The 21254-nt window shown below is 50.1% G+C and overlaps 1 protein-coding gene across 1 annotated transcript in view; it reads right to left on the reverse strand.

Moving 5' to 3' along the window:
• Positions 1-8582, reverse strand: part of LOC142820446 (uncharacterized) — a 67921-nt gene extending 59339 nt beyond the window's left edge. The window contains exons 1-2 of the mRNA XM_075909266.1: positions 8169-8582; positions 7678-7973 (exon numbers count right to left, since the gene is read on the reverse strand). Coding sequence (XP_075765381.1) covers positions 7678-7973; positions 8169-8514 — 642 coding nt within the window. The 5' untranslated portion in view covers positions 8515-8582. The remainder of the gene's footprint in view (positions 1-7677; positions 7974-8168) is intronic.
• Positions 8583-21254: the final 12672 nt, after the last annotated feature.

The following is a 21254-nucleotide window of genomic DNA, read 5'->3' on the forward strand; positions in this document are numbered from 1 at the left end:
CAGGAGAAAGAATCTCTTTGCACCTGCTATTTTTGACACATAGAATGCGATAATCTCCTGCCCCTGTACAATCCCTTTGTGCCTGTTTCACTCTGCTCTTTGAAGAGACTTTAAAGGTTAGCTGCAAAGAACAAAAAAAAAAAAGTTTCAATCCCAAATTAGTATCTGGAGCTGTCTGACAACTTAGAAATTACCACTAAATGCCAGCAGAGAAGACAGGCTGGTTCAGGCTGCTGAAAAACAGCTGTTTGGGGAAAGGGTTTTCTCTGTTTGAAAAATGTCAGTCCACAGAAATGGAAAGTGTTCACGGAAAAGGAACATGCCTGAGGAATTTCTCAGCTTCAAAAAAATCTGGTTGAAAGCAATTTTGTTTAGAAATTTAAGGTAATGCTGTCCTTTTAAAACAAAATTTAAATGCTAAAAATCAAAACACATTTTTTGAAAGGACCAAAGGGAAACATTTTGATTGACTCAATGCAAACGATCGTGCACTTGTTTTTCTGTTTGCAAAAATGTCTGACATTTCAACACGTGGACACAATCTGGGCTGGGAAAAATTTCAGACGTTTTGAAAACTTTTGAAGGATGGGGGAACCATTTCCTACCCAACTCAAAACATCCTACCGTGTTTGAAAAATGGCTTGGATTTCTACACTATGGAGGTGTCCGTGATCTTTTAAAATCCAATAGATAATAATGCTGTGCTGCCCTGCCCCTTAAAACAGGCAGTGTTCGTTTTCCTGTGAATCACAGCAGCCTTCCCTAATTTTGATGGTTCATGTATTTTCAGGCCTTACAGTTTATCTCCTGGTTTCTGGGCTGGTAGGATAACAAGTAGCACAGCCAGTATGCTTGGGGCTAATGGAACTCCAGGAGTTCCATTCTAATGAGCAACCAAAAATACACAGAAAAACCTCCTCCAAAGTTACTGAATCTCTTACACTTGCAAACACAGGATAGAAATCACAGGAGATGAGACTTCCTCCTATGGTCTTCTATCAGATCTACAGTATCAGGACAACAACCTTCCTTGTGATACTCTTCTGCTTCATGTACCCGCTGGGGCCCAGAAGTGTGGATGTTACCATGAAGCATACTTGTGGGCATAGGAAGTACATACACATTTTAGAAATTACATTACAAGTTTGGAGCAAAGGTTCTGGTCAGAGCTTGATTTATCCAAATTGATTCTCCTGTCCTCCTAATACTTTGGAAGAGTAAATGTATTAAGGATTTGGATATTACAGAGACAGGCAACAATATAATAACCTATAATACAGAATGGGAAGTGATTGTCTAGGAAGGAATACTGCTGAAAGGGATTTAGGGGTCATAGAGGACCACAAATTAAACATGAGTCTGTTGCAAAAAAAGCAAACATGATTCTGGGATGTATTAACAGAAGTGTTATGAGAAACACAAGGGAAGTCATTCCTCAGCTTTACCCTACACTGATTAGGCTCCAATTGGAGTACTGTGTCCAGTTCTGGGTGCCACATTTCAAAAAAGATGTGGAGAAATTGGAGAAGGTCCAGAGAAGAGCAACAAAAATGATTAAAGTCTAGAAAACATGAGCTATGAGGGAAGGCTGAAAGAATTGGGCTTGTTTAGTTTAGAAAAGAGAAGACGGAGAGGGGACATGATAGCAGTTTTCAAGTACAGGCAGTCCCCGGGTTACATGGATCCGACTTACATCGGATCCCTACTTACAAACAGGGTGAGGCAACCCCGCACAAGCTGCTTCCCCCCAGCAGACCAGGGAGATGCGAAGCTAGCGCGCCCCCGCCCCCCCAGCAGACCAGGGAGACGTGGAGCGGCTTTTCTCAGCAGACACCTCAGCTTGAGAATAAAGGACTGAGGGAAGTGAGGTGTGGGAGAATAAAACTGAGCTCTGGAGAAATGTTTGGCTAGAGTTTCCCCTACAATATGTACCAGTTCCGACTTACGTACAAATTCAACTTAAGAACAAACCTACAGTCCCTATCTTGTACGTAACCCGGGGACTGCCTGTATCTAAAAGGGTGTCATGAGAAGGGAGAAAAATTGTTCTCCTTGGCCTCTGATGATAGGACAAGAAGCAATGGGCTTAAATTGCAGCAAGGGAGGTTTGGGTTGGACATTAGAAAAAAATTCCTGCCTGTCAGGGTGGTTAAACACTGGAGTAAATTTCTTAGGGAGGTTGTGGAATCTCCATCACTGGAGATATTTAAGAGAAGGATGGATAGACACCTGTCAGGGATGAAGATGGTGCTTGGTCCTGCCATGAGGGCAGGGGACTGGACTCGATGACCTCTCGAGGTCCCTTCCATTTCTAAGATTCTATGATTCTATAACCTAGATACATCAATAGATAGATAATAACAGTCATGAGCCTGCCTCTACGGAAATCAATGTGCACCTTTGGCAATCAGGATGCTTAGCTGCAGTGCTTCAATAGGAATGTAAGTGTCTAACTTTAGGCACCTATGTTTGAGCCTATTGACAAGTGGGATGTGCCCATGGTCACATGGGAAGTCAGTAGCAGAGGCAGGAAGAGAAGCCAGGGGTCCTGACTCCCACTTTCAGGCCCTTGCCACTGGATCATGTTTTATAAAACTCTCAAAGCATTAAACAACTCAGGGCGTGACAGGTGAGAAAATGAGGAGCTGATTTGCCCACGTTTGCTTTTTACTCTCAACACATCCATATTATATTCCCTTAGCACCTCATTGAGAGCTCCTGAGTAATCCCACCATCCACTGACTTCACATGAGAGCTTGGGACATGGGTACCCCGTCTGGATAATCTCTAAAGGTTTGGGATTGACTCAGTTTACCTTCATAATACAAACACTGTAGGAGGGTTTTCTCTCTGAGGCCAGTAGGCCACAGAAGGAAGCGTGTAAACAGATTGCTCCGCAGCTTTGAAACCCTTTTGGTCTGCGGGCTTTTTATTGATTATTATTCTTTTAAAAGCTGTATTCCCTCCTGAGCTATTAACTCAGAGAAGGTACCACTGGAGACAGACACACACAAGGACCCATGGAGATTGCAACGCGGCAATATCATTCCAGTGCCAGCTGTATTCTCACCTTTGATGTCAAAGTAACTTCAATAGACTGAGAATTTAAAAAAAAATGGGTGGGGGAAGAAATCAAACCTAAGGTACAACGAATTCATAACATCAACAACATATAATTTTTATTTCTTCACTCTTTCATCTCAGACACCACTGCACCATCGTAGGGATCTAAGGCGAGGCCTCCGATTGTGTGTCTAGCTACTTCTTTTCACCTGATCACTGCTGAGAGCACAGCAGGGCTTTTCAGATCTTTGAATAAAACAACTAACCCTGTTGGCCAGCTGGTCCAACCTCTCTTTCTTGCTCTGCTTTCAGAGGAAGGGAGAGCCTGAGATTCCAAGCGGAGCCAGCCACGAGTATCGACAGCTGAAAGTTTGGACTTCTCACATCATGCCAGGGCTGTTGCCTGTGGACACCCATTTCTCCCTCCAGGGGACATGGAGGATGAATTCACTTCCACATGCAACCCATCACGAGCTGAGGAAGCAACAGGTGTCAGTCCGGCACTGAGTTAAGGCAGGGTTTCAGGGCCCACTCTCAAGGGGGCAGGTTTGGGTTTGACGGTGCTGGAATCTCATCCCCATTTGGATACACAATACTTAGCGCTGACAGCGCTAAGGGAAATCCTTACCCTGTCCCAGTTCACTCCAGGAATAGGGCAGGAGCTCACTATGGATCTGTGACCAGTTCAACTCACCACCACACTTGGCACTACCTCAGATGCACCTAGCAAGACCTTTGTCTGGGTGCGGGTCAGGCTTAAGCGCCCATCTCTCCCTGCCTTTCCCCTAGCACTGTTCTGCCTGTGGCACCTTTACCTGTAGGCAGCAAGTCGTCCCCTCACCAGGTCAGGACCAAGACTGCACTCTTCCAGGTGAACAGCCCTTATATACTGTCTCACTGGTCCATGATTGGCTGCTGCATGTCTTCTCCCAATTGGCTCCTGGGACAGCTCTCTACTAGCGCTGTTTTTAACCCCTTCTGCTCTAGAGCATGGCAACACCCCACCACAGGGACCCACTGAGGGATTACCCCAAACTGGGCAGAAAAAGGCCTAAAGGGGTGAGTCATTGGTAGGCAGTTTGGCTTAGGAGATAGGGCACTGGATTGAGAGTCAGATGTAGGGTCTCTTCCCGCCTCTGCCACAGACCGGCTGGGTAACCTCAGGAAATCACTTATCCTCTGTTTCACTTGTCAATCAGTTCAGATTAACTTTCTGAGCTATTTCTTGCCCAGTGCATTGAGAGGGCCTAACAGATGGGGCCCTCACCTTAACTGGGAGCTCTAAGTATGGCTGTAACACAAATAATAACGCATACACTGGGCCAAACTCATGCTCAGTGTAACTCCACTGACTTTGGCTCTTAATATTATTCTTGTACTTCTTGGAGCAAATTGCTTGCCCTCGTATGTCTCGCCTTGCGAACGTGGGACTGTCCGCGTGGAATGCATTGGGGATCTGGGCCCACTGCCTGTTCACAGGGGGATTGTGAGGAGCGACATGAATGGGTAACTTAGTGGGGGGTGCTTACCAGGCAATGGTTAACTGCTACCCAGGAATAGCTCGAGCAGAAGGCAGCTCCAGTCGTGTGGGGCTGCTGACTCCCAGCTCATGCAGGCTGGCAGTGGGCAGCCTCATGCGGGGCCAGAAGTGACAGGAGCGGGGGAAAAGGGGTTGTTGGTTCTTTTATGGCTATCCAGGCTGGGCCATGCTTTCCCGACGCCGGTCCAGCCAGGGTGCATGGAAGAGGAGAAAAAGCAGTTTTACATGCAATCCAGGTCCATTTTGCGGTTTACCTCTCAGGACAGGACATAATCTCTGCTTCCCAGGATGTCTCAGTGGTTTTCTATAGCCTGACGCCTGATGAATTTTGTATTGGAGCTTGCAGCTAGGAGGCATGAGTTGAATAAGCTACAAAGTCAGAGGCTGATACCCATTTCAATTCTCTGGTAACATACAAGTGAAAGCCATTTCATTGAATCATCGGCCGATTCTCCAAGGACTCTGTCTCTCTCCGTCTCCTCTTTCTGGAGAGGGTCCCTGTGCATGCTAACGTAACTCTGACAGACTCTCGTGCTCTGCAGGCAGAACCGAACGTGGGCCCTCTGGAGCGTAGTACGTGAGCCTCTACTGCATGGGCTAAAAGCCAGACGGCTAGTAGCGAAGGCTGCAGAGCAGATTCATTATTCTCTCTGTACGTGGTCTCGGTGCCACTAGACTGGACAGTGCACCCCACCCAGGAGGAGTGTAGGTCACACAAACAGACTTTAAAGAGGAAAACTATCTCGGGGTACGTCTACACTACAGCGCTAGTTCGAACTAACTTAGTTCGAATTAGTTAATTCGAACTAAGCTAGTTCGAACTAGCGCATCTAGAACTAAAAACTAGTTCGAACTAGCGTTTTGCTAGTTCGAACTAGCGCGTCCACACTGATTGGACGCAGGGGGGCATTTAAGGGCAGCTGAAACCGGTTCTGGCAGGGCATCAGGTCAGCAGTTGCTTTGTGTGGCTGCTGTCTGAGGCTATCTGAGGCTCGTGCTTAAAGGGACCCCCCCTGGACAGCCGGTTCTCAGCTTTTCCTGCTTGCTTGCCAACCTCGCCGAGGGACAGCAAAGCGTCGGTCTCTGTGCCCGTCTGTGTCGGTGCTTCCCTTCGGGGGGGCCGCCGCAGGTGGCAACATGGAGCCACGGCTCGCCCTGCACCTTCTGGTGCACGTTCTGGACTTGCTGCTGCAAGCCTGCCAGCAATGGCTCGAGGCTGCCTGGCACCACCTGGGGAACGTCAGCCCCCTGCCTCTCCGCCTGGCCGCCCTGGGGGCCGTGGAGGAGCCGCGGCGGCGCCCCGGCACCGGCGTGCCCCGCCGCATCTGGCGTCTGGACACCAGCAGCGACTGGTGGGACCGCATCGTCCTGGAGCGCTGGGACGACCGACAGTGGACCCAGAACTTTAGGATGAGGAGGGACACCTTCCTGGAGCTCTGCGAGTGGCTCGCCCCTGCCCTGCAAAGAAGGGACACTCGCATGAGGCCCGCCATCCCCCTCCAGAAGCGGGTGGCCATCGCCCTCTGGAAGCTCTCCACGCCGGACAGCTACCGATCCGTCGGGAACCAGTTCGGCGTGGGGAGATCCACTGTCGGAGCAGTGCTCATGCAGGTACGGCGCTCGTCGGCCACCGAGCCGGGGGGGAGGGGGGCTGCGAGGAGGGGATGGGCCGCCCCAGGGACAAAGGGGGGGGCGGGAGGAGGCGAAGGCGCCCCGCACCGGAGGGGTCGGGCTGTCCCGGCCGTACTACACGCCGCCAGGGGGGTTGCTTCCGGGAGTGGGGCGCGGGGCACTGCCAGGGCACGCACGCTCCCAGCCACCCGGGCGCCCCACTGATTGACGCTTTGCTGTGTCTCTCTCCGCAGGTGGTCAAGGCCATCAACCGGGTGCTGCTCCGCAGGGTGGTCCGCCTCGCCAACCCGGATGCCGTCATCCGGGGATTCGGCGCCCTCGGCTTCCCCAACTGCGGGGGGGCCATCGACGGGACGCACATCCCCATCCGTGCCCCGGAACACCAGGTGTCCCGGTACGTGAACCGCAAGGGGTACTTCTCCGTCATCCTGCAGGCCGTATGTGACCACCGGGGACAGTTGACGGACATAAATGTGGGCTGGTCCGGCAAAGCACACGACGCCCGGGTGTACCGGAACTCCTCCGTGTGCCAGCGGCTGCAGGACGGGACCTTCTTCCCCGACCGCCACATCAGGGTCGGGGACGTGGACATGCCCGTCTGCCTGGTGGGGGATGCCGCCTACCCACTGCAGCCCTGGCTCATGAAGCCCTACACGGGACACCTCAATCCCTCCCGCCAGGCCTTCAATAACAGGCTGAGCAGGGCCCGCATCGTGGTGGAGGGGGCCTTCGGGCGACTGAAAGCCCGCTTTCGATGCCTCCTCACCCGTCTGGACCTGGCCGAGCACAACATCCCTCCCGTGGTGGCGGCATGTTGTGTGCTCCACAATTTGTGTGAGCGGAAGGGGGAGGCTTTCTTGCCAGCCTGGATGGCTGAGGCTGACCGCATGGCTGGACACTACGGTCAGCCCCGCACCGCCGCCGTCCGGGAAGCCCAGCGGGGGGCCATCCGGATCCGGGAAGCCCTGCGGGAGAGCTTCCAGGTGGAGGAGGAGGAGGACTGACCTCTCCCTGCATGCCCCACCGGGGCCTTCTTCCACCCTACCCCCCCCCTTCCCCTTTCCCCTCCCTATCTACTGTACAATAAAGACACCTGTTTTTCAAACAAAAACGTCTGTTTATTTCAGAGAACTGGGGTGGGGGAGGGAGGAATGAAGGTGGGAGAAGGGAGGGGGAAACCTGGGACGAGGGAGCTGGAAGGGGAGGGGAGGGAAGGGAGGAAGGGAAAGGAAAGCTCAGGGGTGGGAGTCTGGGTGCCTCTCCCGTCTCGCCACACTGCGGGTCCGGGGGCGTCGGTGGGGAATGGTTGTGGAGGGGGGGGCAGAGAGGACAGGGGGTGTGGAGGAAGCAGGAGCGGAAGCAGGAGGAGCAGGAGGAGCAGGAGGAGCAAGAGGGGGAGCAAGAGGAGCAAGAGGGGGAGCAGGAGGAGCAAGAGGGGGAGCAAGAGGGGGAGCGGGGGGAGCAAGAGGGGGAGCAGGGGGAGGAGGAAATGGAAAGCGGTCTAGCAGGCTCTGGAGGTGGCCTCGCAGGGCACGGCCCTGCTCCTCCAGGGCCTCCAGACTCCTCTGGCGCAGCCTGAGGTCCTCCTGGACCCAGTGGTCCTGGAGACGGAGCTGTCGGTCCAGGAACCGGAGATGCCGCCTCTGGTAGTCCTCCTGGTTCCTGGCTGTCCTGCTTGCCCGGGCGCGGGCGGCTGCTGCAGGCGGGGTGGTGCGCCCTGCAGTCCCCGGTGCTGCAGCTGTGGTGCAAGAAGACCAGCGGTCAATTACCCCAGGGGCCCAGGTGTGTGAAACCCAGCTCCCCTCTGCAAGGCCAGGGCCCCTGCAGGATCCCCAGCTGCTGCTCCGTAGTGGGCAAGGCCCAGGCGCACGGTCCCGGGGCTCCCTCTCACCCCAGCCCCCCGTACACATAAGGGGAACACGAGGGTACTCACAGGTGGACGCCTCCCCGGCCTCTGATGATGCAGGCGAGCGGCTCTGTGGGGTGCCTCGGGGGTCCCGGGTCCTGGGAAGGCTGGCAGCAGGCTCCTGGCTCTCAGAGCCCTCTTCCTCCTCCTCGGTGTCCAGGAGCGGTCCCTCTGCCCCGGGGTCAATCACGTCCCGGGGGGCAGGGACGGCATGAGGCCCCAGGATGCGGTCCAGGGCATGGAAGTGGGGGCAGGCCTCCGGGTCAGCCCCTGGCAGGCAGGCCCGGGAGTAGGACTGCCGCAAGTCTTTAATCTTGCAGCGCACCTGCTCCCGGCTGCGCTGGTGGCCCCTGGCGGCCAGGCTGGCAGCCATGCGTCCATAGACGGCCGCGTTCCGGTGGCTAGTGCGGAGATCGTGGACATTTGAGGCTTCCCCCCAAACCTCGATGAGGTCCACGATCTCCGCACTTGACCAGGCGGGCGCGCGCCTTTTGCGCCCCCGGGCAGGCTCCCGGGAGCCGCCAGGCTGGTCGTGGGGAGCAGTGGAGGGCTGGGAGCCCTCGGATGGCTGGCTCATAGTGTGGCAGGTGCAGGCTGTGCAGGCACGGGTGCTTGCAGCCTTGCAACTGGCACAAAGTGAGTAGCCAGCCCGTGGCCCTTTAAGGGCTCCGGGGCCGGGAGGGGGGCAATAGAGTTTCCCTGGTGTTGGCCAGAGTGGCCACCAGGGAAACCTGGGAAGCCTTAGCCTCCCACTAGTTCGAACTAAAGGGCTACACAGCCCTTAGTTCGAACTAGCTAGTTCGAACTAGGCGTTAGTCCTCGTAAAATGAGGTTTACCTAGTTCGAACTAAGCGCTCCGCTAGTTCGATTCAAATTCGAACTAGCGGAGCGCTAGTGTAGCACCTATTAAAGTTAGTTCGAACTAACGTCCGTTAGTTCGAACTAACTTTGTAGTGTAGACATACCCTAGGGCAAAAGCACGCACACATATACCCACATCCAAGGTTCCCTTGGTCCTGCCTGAGTGAAGGGGGTTGGACTTGATGACTTCTTGAAGTCCACTCTCACCCTACTTTTCCAGGACACACTCCAGCAGTTCCTGCCCCTTTTGACACACAGACAGGGGATGCCTACACTGCACTCAAGAGGTGTGTTTGCAGCACACATACACACATCTGAGCAAGCTTTGAACAGGCAGGCACCTGCATGGACTGGTTCTTCCCCCCCAGGAAACTGGGCACACGGTCAAGCAGCAAACCACCCATGTTAACACAGCTACCCTGTTATCATCACGAGGTGAAAGCCAGCTGGGGTAGGCCTCCGCCTGCTGTGGTCCTCTCATCCTCCTGACTGGAGGAACCACGCCAGGTGGAAGACAGTTGGATGAGTCCACACGTCAATTGCTATGCGGAGCCTTCTGCGTACAAACTGAGGAATGGCTGGTTTCGACTAGGGTGGTGCCATCTGGCTTTGGGGGGCAAGGCCTATGCCAGAATGTAAAAAATATCTGTCCTCTGTCATTACTATCTATACAAGTCTCAGGGTGGTGGCCACGTTAGTCTATAACTTAAAAAACCACGAGTGGTCCTGTGGCACCTTAGAGACTAACAATATATGTATATATAGGATCATGAACTTCCGTGGGCAAAACCCACTTCTTCAGATGAACCCTTTTTTCTCCACTCAAACTCATCTGAGGAAGTGGGTTGTTCCCACAAAAGCATATATATATATATATATATTTGTTAGTCTCTAAGGCTACTGTCAAAAAAGCCTCTTTCGAAAAAAAGCATCTAAACTACAAACAGTACTTTCAAAAAAGCAAGCCACTTTTTTGAAAGAGAGCACCCAGGCAGTCTGGATGCTCTCTTTTGGAAAACCACAGTTTGCATTACATAGCGCCTTATTTTGAAAGAGCACTTTTGAAAAAAGGCGTTCTTCCTCATAAAATGAGGTTTTCTGCGGTCAAAAAAACAGCCGCGTTCTTTTGATTTATTTTCGAAAGAACGAGGCAGCAGTCTAGATACAGGGGAAGTTTTTTTGAAAAAAGGCCACTTTAAAATAAACCTTTAGTGTAGACCACGGGTGGCCCATAACTGTAGGCGGACTCAGGCCTTCAATGGGGCGCCCACAGCACCCGATGATGACATCACGGGGTGCCCGATGATGATGTCAGTCCATTGATGGCTCTGCAGGCGGGGGAGCCGATCACGCATTCCGCCTGGGGCGCCAGCTGCCTCAGCCCGCCTCGGGCCGCTCCTGGTGTAGACACACCCTAAGATGCCACAGGACCACTGGTTATTACTATCTATAGTATGGTGGTACCCACAGGCCTCTCCTGCGACTGGGGTCTCAGTGTACTAGGTGCCATATTGATGCGGCCCCCAAAGTGTTCACAGCCCAACGAGACGAGATACTATCCCCTTTTTACAGCTGAGACAAACAGGGGAAGAAACTCGCCCAAAGCCACAGAGAGCTGGGAATTTCACCCAGATCTTCTGAGTCATAGGCCTGTGCTTTAACCACCGTGCATCCTCTCTGCTAACATTAGAGCTGCTACCAGATGTGCTGGTTGGCTCGAGAGAGCCGGGGCTGGCTCTGGTCTTGAGACCTCATATTTGGCCCATGGCCCTGCTGGCTTTCCAAAGCAAGTGAGCGTGGTGCTGGTTAAAGCTGTCAGTGCCTTCCAATGGGAGGATGGGGAGGAGGAGCTTCTATCAGAGAACCAGGTGTCTCTGTTGATCTGAACTGTGGCCACGGGATGGTCACAGGAGGGGAGCTCATTGTCATTTACAGTGTCGTGGTTCAATACCTTCCACTTCACTTGTCTGACAGCAAGTTCAAGGAAGTGGCTGTTGAGCAGGGACTGAAGGGGAGGGAGGTGTGGCGGAAGGGACCAGAAGAAGAGCTCCAGGAACCGAGCAAGTGCGCAAGTGGGGGTGAGAGATGTATACAAAGGGAGTCTCCAGACAGCAGTGTGGGTGGAGTGAAGCGGTCTTGAAGGCGAAGTAAAGGAGATAACGGCAGGAGGGAGCTACGCTTTGGAGAACACGTAAGGGGAAAATGAGGAGCCTGAGTCTGAGTCCTCCTAGCGTGGGACACAGATGCGGTCTCCATGACAACCCTTTGAGACCTATCAGCATCCTTTAAGGCTGTTGACCTGAAGGGTCCATTGATTCCTCTGCTGTTCATGGCCCAGGTGCACAGAGTGATGACATTTTAGTGATGCCATTTTCCTTCCCAGAGCACAGTGTCTGGCAATTCCTCTCCAGCCTGCAGAGCCTCACTCCTCCCATCTCTTATGGGGGCCCATGGCTGGGAGACAGCAAGACAATCTGAGCTGTCATGCCTTTGCACCCGTCTGACCCTGTACAGCCACACAGGGCAAAAGAGAAATCCTACACCTGTCTCCCTGCAGCATACAGCCCAGTGAAGGAGCGTGGAAGGTCTGAAGGTGTGATAGCGGCTGTATTGTGCCTCTTGCCTTGCCACAGTCAAGAAAAATAAACATGGATTCCTTCCCCCCTAGCTCTTTAAGTGTGACATCTGTCTGCTTGGAGGAAAAGGCTGTGAAGCAAAAGCTGGGTTTTTTTCTTCCCCTTTCATCCATTTGAAATGTCAATCAAATTGAGGCCGGTCCAAAGGGCTAAGGAACCAGTCCCCTCGCAGCTCTCACTTGCATCATTTCAGGGATCCAAGCACCTTGTTTTGTAAATAAATCGAGGGCAGTTGGAATAATATAGCTGTCAAACAACAGTGAGCTTCCAATTTCCCTTGTCAGCACCAGCTCACAGGCACAGCTTGCCTTCTGTGAGATGCTGCCTCAAGAAATCGATTCTTCAAACACGTGCCCAGGTGCAAATACATGCTCAGTAGATTTGCTAGGTTTTACCCACTGACCACAATGCCATAGGGACATCACCTCCAGACTTTTCTTCGCGGGTTGTTTTCAGGCTGATCCGGCCTTCCTTTGCTTTTAAGGATTCATTAAAGGTTGTGCAAGGTGGTATTTTTCTGGGCAACTCAAATAAGACACAAGGCGTCCACTTTGCAGAACAAGCAGAGCTTTTGTTGCTGCTAGTGAGGCCAGTGGGAGTTTTGCTGTGAATATATGAAGTGCTATAAAATGTAAAGTACTTTGAAAAAAACCCCAGAATCACTTCACACTTTTGACAGTGTTGGCCTCGATCCTCATGTGTCAGTTCCCCAGCTGTAAAATGGGAAAGAGAGCAGCACCTGTCCTCCCAGTGTTGTTATAAAGACAAATCTTCAATAGTTGTAAAACACGATAGCCCAAAAATATTTAAGCACCTACCACTCCCAACGTGTGTCTAAACTACATGGCTCCATCGACGGAGCCATGTAAAGTAGTTTACCTGACATAGTCAATGAAGCGGGGATTTAAAAAATCCCCTCTTCATTAAAATAAAAATGGCCACCGTGCTGTGCCGACAATCAGCTGATCCGGCACAGCGCGGCAGTCTAGATGTGGCGTGGTCGACAAGGGAAGCCTTTGTCGACCGCTCCTGTAAACCTCATTTCACGAGGCTTCCCTTGTCGACCGCGCCGCGTCTAGACCGCTGCGCTGTGCCGGATCAGCTGATTGTCGGCACAGAACAGTGGCCGTTTTTATTCTAATGAAGCGGGGATTATTTAAATCGACTATGTCGAGTAAACTACTTTACGTGGTTCCGTTGACAGAGCCATGTAGTCTAGATACACCCCCACTGACATCAGTAGGAGCTAGCCGCTGAAAAAATCTTTGAGGCACTGCTCCATAAATAATATGAGCACCATAGAAAATCCCAAGAGGAAATTAATAATTCTGTGTTTGGTTCAGGACTTGGACATTGTGCAGTAAATCATGGTTGGGGACACACGTTCAATGATGAGGATAAAACAAATGTTGACTAGTTATCCATTCAGTTCCCAACACTCATCCTGAGCACTGAAGGAGGAAGAAATTATATGTGATCACAACGAATGTCACAGTGCGCGCACACAAGTGGGGGAGTGAACTAAAATGGCATAGACCACTGGGCATTTCCTAAGGGCTTGGTTTTGTACCCTCAACATTTAAATGTCATTTTTGACATAATCAGCTATATTTTTGAGAGACTGTCTGTTTGATCAAGAACTCCTCCTAACTGGTAAGAGTTAGGACCACCAGATTTGAACTACAGCTTCTGCTTAGGCTCTTACCATAACTTAAAACACCACAAGGGTTTAGTTGTGCCAGGAAAATGGGATGTGCCTAGACTGGAACTTCTTCTCATCAAACCAAACAGAAACAAAACAGATTCACCAAAGCAACTACATCCCACAAAACTGACATAAATGAGTGAATGTTGAAAGAGGCTGAACCAAGATGAGACAGAAAAATAGGAAGACCCCAGAATAGGATTGCTTCTCAATAAACCTTACAAAAAAGAGATAAAATGGAAAAACCTGGAGTAGTGCTCTGTTTTTGCACAGCTAAATCAATGCATAAAGTTTAAAAAAATAGAAGAAAATGTTATTGACTATAGCCCTTTTTGATTAAACATAGGAAATGGTAAGAAGTTATAGGGATGATGAAAAAAATACACGATGGAATTCCATTTTTAAAAAATCAGAAAAATTTTAACAATCCCTTTTAAGAAATCCATAATAAAAATTAGCTTCATAAGAATTACACTGTATTGTTGAAAAAGACATTTAAATAAAGCATGTACATGTTCCTTTCATTTTTTAAAAAAAACCTTAATTGAGTTTCAAACCTGAGCAATGCTGGGTAAATCTGCTAATGTTATATATAGCTTGCATTTCCATTTGCCGATCTCCAACCACACTGAAAAAGCATCCCACAATATACCCTGCACAGATTCTGAAATACATATATGTATTATGTCCCTTTTACAAAGGGAGTAAGCTAAGCATAGAAAAGTGCAGTGACTTTCCTTGGATGTCTGTGATATAGCTGGGAATAGAACAGAAATCTTTTAATTTACTGTTGTTTGGTAGACAGAGTAGTCTTAGTTGCACTGAAGTGCCTCCTTGACATTAGCCACAAGATAAAACACTCCCTTCTATACATATACACCTATAAAAAAAGGAAACATGTAAAAATAACAACACAATAGCAGCGTAGTGTTAGGCACTAAACAATACAGCCAGTTAATGCGCCATGGAACAAAGGCAGAATACCTACTGAGTCCCAGATTATGAAAAGATGCTTTTTCATACACAAAGGGCCTAATTCGGAACTCCTGTAAAAAGATGGAAATCGATCCACTGAAATGAACGGTGTACAGCTGCACAAAATCAGCATGTCTCCACTTTGAGCTGAGGGGGAGTGTGATTCCCACAGGCCCACTGATGGAGAGGAAAGGAAGCAACTGCCCCTGGTGATTCTAAACGGCCCAGGGCTTTGGCCCCCACCACTCCTGTAATAGCGCTGGTGGCTTGCACCCCAGGGCCCTTTAAACCACTGCCAGAGCCCTGGGTGGCACACTCCAGGCAACGCTAAAGACTGGGGATGGGGAGTGCATCATGGTCCATGCAGTGCTGAGGACTGGCTGTTCCTGGCTCCGCCCCTTGCACATGAAGCTCCACCCCTTCCAGAAGCATGGAGCCAGGCCTCCCCCCCCACCTTGTCCAAGCACCTGAGCTATGTCTACACTCACGGCTTCTTCCGCGAGTAATATGCAAATGAGGCTAAGCATGGAATATCGCCGAGCCTCATTTGCATACCTGATGAGCCACCATTTTTTTCAGAAGAGGCTCTTGCACAAGAAGGAGCGTCTACACTGCCCCTCTTTGCGCAAGAAAAACCTTCTTGTGCAATGCCGTTACACCTACTACTTGACAGGAAGAACGGCATTGCACAAGAGGGTTTTTCTTGCGCAAGAAGGGGCAGTGTAGACGCTCCTTCTGGCACAAGAGCATCTTCTGAAAAAAATGGTGGCTCATTAGGTATGCAAATGAGGCTCGGCGATATTCCATATTACTTGCATATTACTCGCGCAAGAAGCCGTGAGTATAGACATAGCCCTGGTGTGGCTGCCAGCTCCCCTGGACTCGCTTCCTTGAGCTAACTGTGAGTGAGTTAGCATGCTAAAAACAGAGAGTGGCTGCAGCAGAGCAAGAACGAGAAGGGACTTGCTGCCTCCTGCAAGGAGGTTTAACAGGTAGTTTGATTTAGGGGCTTTAATTTAACCTCCTTGCAGGAGGAATTACAGGTAGTTCGATTTAGGGCTTTAATTCGAACTACTGGGTCCCTGCAGCATGTAGAAGCGGGCAGTTAGTCCGGACTTGTACATTTCAAAAATGGAGACCAGCCGGGAAGATGCAAATCAAGTGCGGGATATTTAAATCCCGGGCTTGATTTGTAACTTCAAATGCCTACATTAGCCTCCTTTGTTCGAACTAGGGGGCGAGGGTAGACAGACCCTATGAGTCTTAGCAAGCCATCTTTTGATGGCTTTTGAGACATCCTCACCGCTACATATCTTCGGCTGGGTTTAATCCTGCGAACATCAGCACCAAAGCACAGACAGTTATCATTTTGGCTAGCAGAATAACTCCATTAAATGCCAGCAGTAGTAGGCTGTTATCCTCTATGTAGTTGCGCCAGTGGAGTGGAATGTGAAGTGTGGCGTACAAGCAAAACATGTCAAGACCCTGGCATGAAAAGGGGTGCTCCAAGCATTACTGCAAAGAGACTGGCATCCCAGACGGCTGTGCCTAATGAGAACATTTTGCTGCCTGACCAAATGTTTCCGCTTGATGTCAGGAAACAAAACAAAAAAGTGCTGACAAATAAAAACACAAAGCCGGGAGGGCAATCAGCTCTGCAGTATTTCTCTGTGCGTGGCGTTTGCTTTCTAATATTGACACACGCAAATCCCTGCTGTGCCCCGAGTTGGGAACGCATCCCAGAGTGTGTGGAATGAGCCAACACTTCCAGAGCCATGTATTTTCCTGTCGCTGTTCCCTCGAAAGAACGACATGCAGAAGCTGTTGGAAAGCAGCAGACTCAACAGAATCTCCCTCTCTGGACCAGTTTTGCACTGTGCCTCCTCTTTGTCCTGCCGGGCTAATGGCTCCTGGGCTAGGAATAAGCCCCAGACAGTCCTTCTGCACCCTCCAAACTCTGCAGACCTGATTCTGTTTTGTATCTCTGAGCCTCTCGGTGCACAAGGAGTGAGATAAGGGAATCAGCTATGACCCCCTGAATCTTTGATCTGCCCTATGCTGACCCCAACTTCAGCCATGGTGCAGAGCTGGCACTGCTCTACCTTCCACTCACCGCAGGTGCGCCCTAAGGGCTTGTCTTCACTACGGAGAAGATCGACCCCCTGGAGGTCGATCTTCAAGCATTCGATTAAGCGGGTCTGGTGTAGACCTCCCAAATCAAATGCCGAGGCAGTCTCCGCCAGCATCCTGTACTCCTCATTCCGAGAGAAGGAAGGGAAGCCAACGGGAGTGTACATGCAGCTATGGCTCATCTTAAGGTAAATTGAATCCAGCTACACATTTCGCACAGCTGGATGGAGTCCCTTAAGCTGACTTGCCTTGTCTAATTTAGACTAGGCCTAAGTGTCCATATGCCACAGAATCGGAGAGCAGAGCTCTACAGTGTCTCTGGCACGCTCCCTCTTGCCTCCAACGCTGCTGGTAGCAGGACCTCGCTCTCGTGACTACATCAGCAGAACAGGGAGATTTCTCCACTGGCTAGTTAAGCCAGGACCTGGCTCCTAGGCACCCAGCTGGATCTGGCTCTGCAGCAGAAACCATTCAGCTCCCCGAGTCAATCTGTTCCAGGAAAAGGGCTCCCTGTGCTTTTCATGCTGGCAACACTCTGCATCACACAGCAGCCAAGGTAGCCTCACCTCAGATGAACACACCTCCACACCGTGGGCACCGGTCCATGATGTGCAGTGTCAGGTACTCACAATCAGAGAATTCTTCTCTTATCAAATCTCTTCTCAGGACAGGTGAGAGGGCTTGGAACCATTGGCAGAGACCAGACGGGCCCAGTGTGACAAGGTGGGCTGCAGCTGTGGAAGCATAATGCTTGCACATCTGGAGAGAATAAATTCTTTTTTCTTGCCATCTCTAAGTGGATCTGCTTTCTAAAGGCTTGGAAAATTTTCCTGACATACGTCAAGTGTGAAACTGTAGAGGCCTGCGAAAAGACCTGAATTAGTGTCTATCAGATTCTCTTTGGTATCCCAGTGCTGGACGAGGTTTTTGAAACAGTTCTCTTCTCTGATAATAACTGATTCTGCCAAAAATCTGGCTCTCAAAAGAATCTAGGTCTGAGTGGAAACCATGCAAAACCTAGTTGGCAGCTATCCACATTCCAGTATGGTGTAGAAAAAGTATTGGATTTCTGAGGCTTGTCAAATGTTTGAAGATCTGATGTGATAGGCATTTTTCAAATTTCAACAATACCAATAAGAAAACTTTTTATAATGAATGGATTTTTACCATAATTTTGACCAGTTCTTCCTATCATGCAACATACGGCATTATAATAATTTTTATAGTTAATAATACCCCATAATCTATACATCCAGGTTCTTACATGGGCCCCTCACCATGGAATCTGAGCACCTACCAAGATTAGGGCCTTGTCAACGTGGGAAATTGATTACAATAGCTATAATCTATTCTGAAATAACTCCCCAAGTAGGCACCACTCTGGACTGAAAGTCTAGAATATTTAGTGCGCTTGGATTAATAATTTTTATTTCAGAAGAGTATCCATATGAGGATACTCTGGAATAGTTTATTGCACAATCACTATTCTGGTTAATTTCCAAATGTAGACAAGCCCTAAGAATGATAATGATTTCTCTCCCTTTCTGCAGAGAAGCAGATTTAGGAGTGGAGCAGATTACACGTGTCATGCTTGCATTGCAGAAATGTAAATATTTTTAAAAACAATAAAAGAGATGTATAAAACAGCTAATATTTGCATATCAGTAAATATATGCTCAGCTACAGCCAATTCTGCTCCTTCTAACATAAAATACCACTGCTGTCAAAGGAATTATTCCCATTTTACACTAGCATATCAAAAGGCAGAATCTGTCCTTGAGCAATATATTTGCACACAACTCAGAGTGGAGTCCAAACTGTCGGCATGGCACCAGGTAGCTGAGTCTAAAAATGACCCGAATGATTTTATCATGAGCTGCATGTATCTGGAATGTATTGATCAGTCTTTGGAGTTCTTTAACCTATTTGCTCTGCTTATTTGCATACACAGATATAATCTGAACTCTCCAAGCAGAGTCCGGAGAAAATTAAAAACTTGAGCAAGGGAAAGAGAGAGAAATGCAGCTATTCAGTGTTTCAGGCCCAATTGTAGCTGACACATCTCAAAGCAAGGAGGCTTGCAAACATACAAGGGAAAAACACTGAAAACATGACAGGAGAGTCATGCTACTGTATGAGAAACAGATGTGTGTGTGGCTACTTTCTTACACATTCCACTCAGCTAATATAGAATCCCATGGAATCAGTAGGCAAGGATAGATAGATAGATAGATAGATAGATAGATAGATAGATAGATAGATAGATAGATAGATAGATAGATAGATAGATATACTGTGTTTTAAAGGTCTAATCCAAAAAACTTCCTTGAAATCTCTAGAACAATTCTTCAGTGTCCTTTAGAAGAGAGAATTAACTCCCTAACACTGCGATTGCCTGCCTTAGCGCACAGGAAGATATACTGAGGAGACAGAATAAGCAACTCCAGTCTCCATTGTTTCTGCTTCAGTTTAAAAAGAGTTTTGTGCTAGTTCCAATTTAAACAGGAGACACATTCTGTCTGCAAAGCTCGAGATGGAAAAGGCCAGTGAGATCAACTGGTCCATTGCCCTGCTAATGCAAGCAATGAGGGATGGGTGTCTATGTGGGTCGGGGGATTAAGAACGGGCTAAATGAGTCTCTCATCTCTCGGTCGTAAATTCTAATCTGGCTGTGAGCAGCATTTCCCCGTGTTACCCGAGGACCTGTTTGAAATGAGTAGACTGATCCAGTCTTTGTGAATAAAGGTCCACATGTGGATTGGCATTAACTGTGCTGCGTGAGCAGCCTAAGCAGAAAGGACAGGCATTGACTGAGCCGTAGGGAAGGAGCGGTGCTCTTTAGCCTTAAGGGTGGATGTGCCAAGGAAGACTTGAGCCCACGGTGGCCGGGCAGCTTGCCAGGCAATAATCATCCGCTGGATACTGCCTTGCTGATGTGCTGCCACAGCCTCCATTTAAAAAAGCTGGTGGCAAAATGCCCAAGAGAACAAATAAGACAGGAGCCAATCTGCCTTTCCCTTGGAGCTGAATGAGTCCCACAACCCCGGACTGTCCCAGGGACAGGGCAGGATGTTGGGGCCTCTGCTCTGGTGTGACAATGAAGATGCTATTCAAAGCCCTGCATGCTGTTGATGTCTTGCTCCTGGAGATGGGGGAGGTTGGGAGCAGCACCTTAAAGTTCTTGGATTCCTTGAGATCTCTTGGGCCCGTAATGCTGGACTTTAAACCTGGCTTCTGGCATGTCTTGCTTTCCACCCAAACCGTCCCTGCCCTGTAGGAAACATGCAGCAGGGAGCAACCCTGTGGAACTGCTTTCAAACCTGGGACCTCTAGAGCTTTGCATAGGAGCCTCTACAGCTGGAGATATAAAGCCAGCTGGCTCTCAGCCCCTGGTGTAGAGGTCTCTTGTTCTTAGCTGTTGCTGTGGTCTAGGTGCCACTGCATGGGACAGTGTGTGGGTGACATCTGCACGGGCCCCAAGCAGATGGATTGAATGGTCTAGCTCTTCCTTCTATCTAGACCAAACAGCCTGTGGGCAGCATTCCTCACAGCATCCTGGCCTTCCCATTCACTCGTGGAACCCAGGGGGCAGAGGGCATGGCCACTTTGGGGAAACGTAAGAAATGGTCTGACTAGTTCTGAACTCAGGAAAAGTTCCTCAGGGTGCAGGTGAGAATTGGGTCTTACTGGCCCCACACCGGCTCCCTAGCTCCTCCTCTGCTCTCCTCCGTGGGGTGGAAGCGACAAAGCCCTCTCAGCGGCCGTCGATCCCGCTTCCTCTGTGGACCAAAGCAGAGAAGAGGAGCACAGCTCAGACATGTCTCCAAACCTGCCTGTCCCGGCGTTTGCTTTTAGGCTACGAGCACGAAGAAGGATTTTTCTCAGCAAGAACAAAAGACAGGACTACGCTGCACTTGAAAGACTAACAAGATGGTTTATTAGGTGGTGAGCTTTCGTGGGCCAGACCCACTTAAGTGGGTCTGGCCCACGAAAGCTCACCACCTAATAAACCATCTTGTTAGTCTTTCAAGTGCAGCGTAGTCCTGTCTTTTGTTTCAGCTACACCAGACTAACACGGCTGCATCTCGATCACTTTTCTCAGCAAGGGCTCTCTCTTTGCGGGGAGAAATGCAGAGTCAGCATCTCTTTAGAGACAGAATTTTTTCCCTGTGGAAGCCACAAGCGAGGTGCCATTGGGACTCCAAATCTGCTCCTCTTCTTCGTTCCCCGTGAAAGGGGGGGGGGCTCTGAAGCTCCCTGCGCTGCTGACTTGGAGGAGGGAGAAATGTTATCCCTGACAGATTAGCAGGCAGGGAAGGTGGGGAGCCACGGGGGAAGGAGGGCACCTGCTCTTAAACTCCCTGCATTCCCCTGAGTGACAGGTTTATCACGCTGAGCCCGGAAAGGCGCTGGAGTATAGCTAGGGAGGCTGTGTGTGCTGTCTCAGGGGAGGGACAAAGGAGGCTGCATGGGCAAGGCCTTTTGTCAATCCATCTAATATGGCTGTTCTGCGAGACTCACTTGGACCTGTGCATTCACCACAGGCAGCTGAGACATGGGAGTGTTGGGCAAAGGGGGAGAGACAGACCCACCATGGTGCAACCCTGTTGGTCGAGTGCAGAAACAGGGCCCAACAGAACCTTGCGTCCACCCTCTCCCATGTGTCCTGGTCTTCAGTGGAGCTGATGAATTGGCGCCTGAATCACAAACACCACAGGGGTGTGTTTTACAGGACAGCCTTGGCCTACCCTGTATGGGGGATGGAGCCAGGTGTTGGAGGTCTAGATAAATCAACTTGTAGCCAAA

The sequence above is a fragment of the Pelodiscus sinensis genome, chromosome 26 (genome assembly GCF_049634645.1).
Source record: "Pelodiscus sinensis isolate JC-2024 chromosome 26, ASM4963464v1, whole genome shotgun sequence".
In the NCBI taxonomy this organism is placed as follows: Eukaryota; Metazoa; Chordata; order Testudines; family Trionychidae; genus Pelodiscus; species Pelodiscus sinensis.